Source organism: Schistocerca gregaria, unplaced genomic scaffold, assembly GCF_023897955.1.
Source record: "Schistocerca gregaria isolate iqSchGreg1 unplaced genomic scaffold, iqSchGreg1.2 ptg000691l, whole genome shotgun sequence".
NCBI lineage: Eukaryota > Metazoa > Arthropoda > Insecta > Orthoptera > Acrididae > Schistocerca > Schistocerca gregaria.
This window is the reverse complement of record NW_026062071.1, coordinates 615170-621335: the sequence shown is the minus strand read 5'-3', so window position 1 is coordinate 621335 and position 6166 is coordinate 615170. Positions and strand designations below refer to the sequence as shown.

General features: G+C 48.3%; 3 protein-coding genes across 3 annotated transcripts; 2 read left to right on the top strand and 1 right to left on the bottom strand.

Annotated features, from left to right (window-relative positions):
• Positions 1-34: 34 nt before the first annotated feature.
• LOC126319978 (V-type proton ATPase subunit d-like) lies at positions 35-1951 on the bottom strand. Its single transcript, XM_049993712.1, has 2 exons — positions 1638-1951; positions 35-1311 (listed from the first exon to the last, which is right to left on the bottom strand). The coding sequence occupies exons 1-2, from the start codon at positions 1780-1782 to the stop codon at positions 389-391; spliced, it is 1068 nt and encodes a 355-aa protein (XP_049849669.1). The 5' UTR covers positions 1783-1951; the 3' UTR covers positions 35-388.
• A 172-nt stretch (positions 1952-2123) lies between these two features.
• On the top strand, positions 2124-3735 carry LOC126319977 (dnaJ homolog subfamily A member 4-like). Its single transcript, XM_049993711.1, has 4 exons — positions 2124-2299; positions 2397-2492; positions 2597-2793; positions 2916-3735. The coding sequence occupies exons 1-4, from the start codon at positions 2162-2164 to the stop codon at positions 3706-3708; spliced, it is 1224 nt and encodes a 407-aa protein (XP_049849668.1). The 5' UTR covers positions 2124-2161; the 3' UTR covers positions 3709-3735.
• A 272-nt stretch (positions 3736-4007) lies between these two features.
• Positions 4008-6162, top strand: LOC126319974 (cortexillin-2-like). Its single transcript, XM_049993707.1, has 2 exons — positions 4008-4129; positions 4382-6162. Exons 1-2 carry the CDS (start codon positions 4076-4078, stop codon positions 6140-6142), a joined length of 1815 nt encoding a protein of 604 aa, XP_049849664.1. The 5' UTR covers positions 4008-4075; the 3' UTR covers positions 6143-6162.
• Positions 6163-6166: the final 4 nt, after the last annotated feature.

Genomic DNA, 6166 nt, shown 5'->3' with positions numbered 1-6166 from the left:
ACACACGCGAGACAGATGAAAAGACTTGCCACGAATTATCACGGAATTTTTTTTATTCAATTTACCCCTCTAATACACAAAAAATGTACCAAACCCTCTGTCAAACGCTAACCCCTCCCCACACACACCGCCACCCGTCTCCAAAAAAACTGCCAACTCGCCGCGCTTCGCAGACCTGCTCAACCGCACCCCACGCACCACACGGAGACCTCTCTCGCGCATTCGGCCCGCCCCTCCGTCGAACCCCTACGCCCACTCAAACGACACGAGACCCCCTCTCCCGGCGTGCAACCTATGCGCGCCGCGAAAACAACCAAGATTGTACCAAATTCCGTCAAGAAAAAAACGCACGAATAGCAGAACGCGCTCAGCGTCGGCAGATCGCCCCTCAAGAGACGGATATGTAGTCACCAATCCTCTGCTTCTGCGACTGAACCACGCATTCGGAAATCCAAACGATGTTGCGAATCTCCTGCTCCTTCAGTTTGAAGTAAGAGTAAAAGCACGCGTAATTCGCCACGCACATGAACGACAACTTGTTCAGCTGCGCCTCGTACTTGAAAAAGACGTCCTCTAACGTCTTATCGGGGTCGCTGGAGACCTCGTCAAACAACTGCTTATAGACAGGATAAAACTGCAGCGCGTCTCTCACCTGGTCGAAGTTGTCAGCCAATTCCAGGCGCCTGAGGCCCTCTGGATCCAGAGGACCGAGCCTAGGGTACAACTTGGCACGCTCATCGCGCCTCAATTCAGTATTGAAGGAATTGAGCGTTATATTGATGGAGCGACGACTGGCCTCGAAACTCAACAGCTCGTTCATCAGTTCGGCCGTAGTCCCACCCAGCTTTTTGCAAAACGCGTGAAAGTCCTCTAAATACGCCCTGTAGATCGTGTTTCGGACAATCTCAATGTTCAGCTCATCCAAGTCCTCGACGGACAAGCACTTCTGAAAATAGGGGGCCAAATTCGTCTCAATGACGATCAAGTTGTACAGATCATACAGCGATTGCTCAATGGTCAGCGACTGCATCCCCTCGAAAATGCCAAGAGGATGGCACTTTTCTCTCAATGACTCCACGTTCGTGTCTCGAATGGCGCCAGCTATCAAGAGAATGACGTTGTCGATCATATAGGCCATGCGAATGTACTCCAAAAACGTGGAAAGCGGCTCAACTGAATTGCACCTCAGATATTCGAACTCTTGCGCCAACTTGGCCGTGCAGGCCTTCTTGATCGCCGAGACATCCAAGTTCGGCGTCAACGTGTCAAACACATCACCATAGCTGGTGGTCTGCAGATATACCCGAATGTCTAGGAACGCGGCGCAAAAAAAAAAGCGTCAAAAAATGAGCAAGATTCACTCACGACGTGCACACACTCTCTCCTTCGGTGCGCGCGCTCTTCTTAGCGACCGAGATGAAGAGATGACAGACCAGCCTCCGTGTCGACGACAATGCCCCCTCCGAGCACAGGGATGCGGGGACGCACGTGCATTTCCCGGCACCGCCGGACCTGCATGTACGCAATACACACATCTCTCGCTGCGCGCGCATGAAAAACCCTGCGTTCGCCGACAAAAGACGCAGAACGCGAAACAAACACTCCCCTCTACGCGTATCTAAAAGGAGAAGGCATACCATCGATGACATTGCATTCTATCAATTTGCTGTAGTCGGTTTCTGTGAGCAAATCGAGCTTGTATCCGTACAGTATAGACTCAGGGTAGCCGCTGTCAATAGCGTAGGTCAGGAGAGACCCCGGTTTGAGAGACGTGGTGTTCATTTGAAAAATCGCAACTAGCCTGGTAGAAGTGTGTGCACAAACAAAAGTGAGATAAGGCAAGAACAAAAGCTGCCATAAGTATGTGTATGCGATGTATTAGGGAGACGGGCGCCGTCGCGATCGTCGCATGAGCTGTTGTAACGCGCACACACAGAGATACAAGGACAGTAAAAGTAAGAACAATACTATGTATAGAGGAGATACGAGCGACAACGAGGGCCCTATTTTCGCTACACTTTCTCTGTGTTTTCATCGTATTTTCATCGTATTTTCACTGCATTTTCATCGTATTTTCGTTAATCTGTTCCCGACATGTATTTTCTGTTGAGAGATCTGTTGTCATCTGTAGTTTTGCGTTTGGAAGTGGTGTTGTTAAAGTATGGTTGTAGAGACTGAGTATTATGACAGACTGAAAGTATTTCCGACGGCAAGCGATGTAGACATTCGAAAGGCATATCGTAAGCTCGCGGTGAAGTATCACCCAGACCGAAACCCAGACCCGGATGCTGCCGAGAAAGTACGACGAAGACGCTGCTTTTAAGAGAGGCTGGCGAGGGCGAGAGAAAATAGGGGTGTTATGAGGGCAGAGGCACTGACGGCTCTCTCTGTTTTAGTTCAAACATTTGAGTGAGGCCTATGAAGTCTTGTCCGATCCGAATAAACGGCAGATGTATGATACATATGGCAAAGAAGGATTGTCTAGGAACACGGTACGTTAGGGAACTTGCCTATGAGGGTGTGCGTATACGCGTTACGATAGAGGAAAAATCTGACATATTTTCTTGTGTGGGCGACACTGGAATGCGTGTTATAGTCAGTGGATCCGATGGAGATCTTCGAAAGGTTCTTTTCGGGAGGCATGTTCGAGGGCTTCGGACCTCACACTGAGAGGAGGAAGCAATGTGCGGATGACTTCGTTCACAAGATACAGTGCACACTAGAAGAGCTGCATACGGGTTGCAAGAAAAAGTTAACGTTTATGAGATCAAGAATATGTAAAGTTTGTTCAGGGTACGTGCGCAGAGAGGGGGCGTTGAAACGGAGAAGCTTCTCTGAAAGGAGAGGAGAGACTCGTAGAAGATTTTTTTTTTTTACTGACGCGGGGAATTTTCTTTTTGCTGATCGAAAAACAGAACTGGAGCAAGGCCGGAGTTGGGCTCGCATTCAAGAACATGCAATAAGTGTGATGGACGCGGAGTGGTCATCTACCGAAAACAAATTGGAATCAATATGATGCACCAGGTGCAAACGGTGTGCAATCAATGCGGGGGAACTGGTGAGATGATCAAGGAGGAAGAAAAATGTAATAATTGCGCGGGGAAGAAGGTAGTTAGTGAGCGTATGTCTCTCCCGGTCACAGTGAAAGCTGGAATGGAACATGACGAGAAAATAGTGATAGAGAAAGAGGGAGACGAGGTGCCAGGCATGGAGCCGGGAAATATAGTTCTGTATATCGAGCAGATCAAGCATGACTTGTTCGAGCGTGTTGAAAGCGATTTGTATATGAAAAAGACTTTGTTACTTTCGGAGGCGCTTTGTGGGTTTAAATTTACAATTCCTCATCTTGATTCGAGCACTCTTCTTGTCGAATCAGAGCCTGGCGAGGTGATTTCCCCTGGTGATGTTCGTTCCATACAAGGAGAAGGAATGCCTCACTCTAAGAATCCAAAGCTACGAGGAAACTTGTGCATCATCTTTGATGTGAAGTTCCCCCCTAGAATGTCGCTTTCTCCTGCCAGTATCAGCGCCATTCATAATGCATTACCCAGGGCACATCCCGTCAACGAGAAGAAGGAATCAGATTTGAGGCGTGTGAAACTGTCTTCTGAGTCAGTCCAGCTGCCTCACAAGAAGAGTAATTCCAAGAGTCAGCAGCGATCTCGAGAACGAGAATATGACTCTGCAACCTCTTGTGTTCAAAGTTAATTCATACAAATATGCAATTTTGTCTAACAGCACCCTTGTTGTTCCTCTTTTTTTGCACGTAGTGCTGATTTTTTTTTGGTGCAGTGGTGAGCTAAAGAAAGAGGATTCTTTACTACCGTATTGAGCCGAAGAGGCGGAGTGCGCATATCGCACCCTGGGGTCGGGTATGCATGCGCCCTTATGCTGAAATATAACTCAAGCACAGGCGAGTGGAATAAGATCACACTTGCTGCGAGTGAGCTTTTTTTTTTTGCTAGTTTTAGTAATTTCAGTAGACTTGCGAGTACGCGAATAGTACTATTTATTTCTGTTTTTACAGAGTGCACCAAAGCAGCTACAATATAGTGGTGATTACACTGTGGAAAATATGGGCGATGTGGTAGCTGATCGGGAAAATGCATGGGAGGAAGTCCAAAAGAAGGTACGGGCAAGGGAGTCAGGACCACAGGGACCAAATCCAGCGAGCACCTGGAAGCAGAGGCACGCGGTAGAGCACCGGAATGAACCGCCAAACGCTCCTCTGAGGTTGGGGAAGTGAAAGATCAACAGTAAGCGTGTTCTCGAAAAGGAGACGAGCACAGCTGGGGGTGACACATCCGTACACGTGTGTACACTTGTGCTTATGAGAAAATTCTTGTGGGCTAACGTCATCGTTTCTTGTTACGAGTTGTAGGCCTTCATTCACTGGGTGAATACGTTGTTAGAGCAGAGAGGTTTAAACAAGTTGAATGGCTTGGACGCGTTCTCCGACGGCGTGACGGTCGTCACGTTTGTGGAGATTTTATGTGAGAAGCGAATTCGGTATGTCACGCCGGATCCGAAGCTCCGGATCGAGAAGATCAACAACATCAATTTGGCGCTGGAAGCGTTGAAGTCCCAAGGTCTGAGCAGCAAGTACTTAACGGTTAGCTCCGAGGATTTCGTCGACAACAACACCAAGTTCATTTTGGGGTTTTTGTGGACGACATTTCATAAATTCCGCATTGCCAAGTCTCTGGGGTCGCTGAATGATGACGTGGACACGACGAAGACCGCGCTGTTGGATTGGGTAAGAAAAACGACTGAGGGATACAAAGGTGTCAATGTGACCGACTTCCGTACCAGTTTCAATGATGGAAACGCCCTCCTTGCTCTGATTCACGCCTACGATCACGATCTCTTTGAATACGAGCCTCAAGTATCGGAACACTCGAGCATTGAGAACGCCGAATTGGCCCTCGAGCTCTCAGAGAAACACATGAACATCCCGCGGTTGATTGACCCCTCTGAGCTCGTTCACGGACGAGTCGATGAAAGGACCATCATGCTCTACGCGGGCATGTTCTTCAATGCCTTCGTGTCTACAGAAAACAAGAAGCGAGTCGAAGCGGAAAAAATGAAGGTCTCGGAAAAGGTTTCGGACCTCGAGATGGAAATGGAACTCCTGAATAAAAAACTGGCCAACAAGGAAGAAGAATACCTCAACCTGTGTCGCTCTCAAGAAGAACAAGCAAAAAAAAATGAAGAACTAAACTCAGAGTACGACCAACTTGTGGCAAAACATCAGGCTCTGCAGGAAGAACACTCTCGCTTGAAGAAGCTCACCGAAGAACGCGTCAACCTTGAGCTTTCTGCCCTTGGCCTGCTTCGCAAAAACCTTCTTGAACACCTTCGCGACATGCATAGCTGGAAAGCCCACTTGGCTCAAAACCGCACCTATGAGTCCGAAAAGATCCAAATCAAAGTCAACGCCGAGATCGCCGAAATGCAAATCGAAGACCAAATCAACTACCTGAGCACCGCTCTCAGCAACGAGAACGAATGCCTCCAATCTCTTCTGCGCAGGTACGAGGAACAAAGCGCGGATTCGCATCCGCCGACCACCGACTCGGGCAACAACGCCTCCCTCGAAGACACAGCGAGTGAACGCGGACTCGCCTCCAGCGAGTCTCATGGCGCGCCCTTTGATAAGGACGAAAAGCCCAGGGACAGACGAGAGGCCGAAGAAAAAAAGGAAAAACGGTCCGCCGAAGAAAAAAAGGAAAGGCGACCCGCTGAAGACAGAGTCGAAAAACGGCCGACCGAGGACAAAATCAAAAAACGGATGACCGAAGACAGGTTCAGGGAAAAACGAACGCTGACCGAAGACAACAGAGACAATAGATCCAGAGAGAGGCGATCGACCGAGGACAGACACAAGGAGAAGCGGTCGAGCGAAGAAAGGTTCAAGGAAAAACGGTTAACCGAAGAAAAAAACGACGAGGCCAAAGAAAGGGGCAACAAAAAAGGAAAGAAAAAAAATAAAAACAGGGAAGAGAAGATCGAAGGCAGAGAAGACAAGGGAGAGGGCAAACACGATGATAACGAAAAAGGCTACGACGACAAGGATAAAGGCGATGATAACGAAAAAGGCGACGATAAGGAAAAAGGCGACGATAAGGAAAAAGACAAATAAAGAGCATCTTTGCGATAAAATATC

Coding starts and splice junctions, on each gene's coding strand:
- LOC126319977 (XM_049993711.1), top strand. CDS start 2,162: ATGGTTGTAGAGACTGAGTATTATGACAGACTGAAAGTATTTCCGACG. Junction 2,300..2,396: donor ACCCGGATGCTGCCGAGAAA/GTACGACGAAGA, acceptor TCTCTGTTTTAG/TTCAAACATTTGAGTGAGGC. Junction 2,493..2,596: donor AAGGATTGTCTAGGAACACG/GTACGTTAGGGA, acceptor TGCGTGTTATAG/TCAGTGGATCCGATGGAGAT.
- LOC126319974 (XM_049993707.1), top strand. CDS start 4,076: ATGGGCGATGTGGTAGCTGATCGGGAAAATGCATGGGAGGAAGTCCAA. Junction 4,130..4,381: donor GGGAGGAAGTCCAAAAGAAG/GTACGGGCAAGG, acceptor TACGAGTTGTAG/GCCTTCATTCACTGGGTGAA.
- LOC126319978 (XM_049993712.1), bottom strand. CDS start 1,782: ATGAACACCACGTCTCTCAAACCGGGGTCTCTCCTGACCTACGCTATT. Junction 1,312..1,637: donor AGAATGCAATGTCATCGATG/GTATGCCTTCTC, acceptor CCGCGTTCCTAG/ACATTCGGGTATATCTGCAG.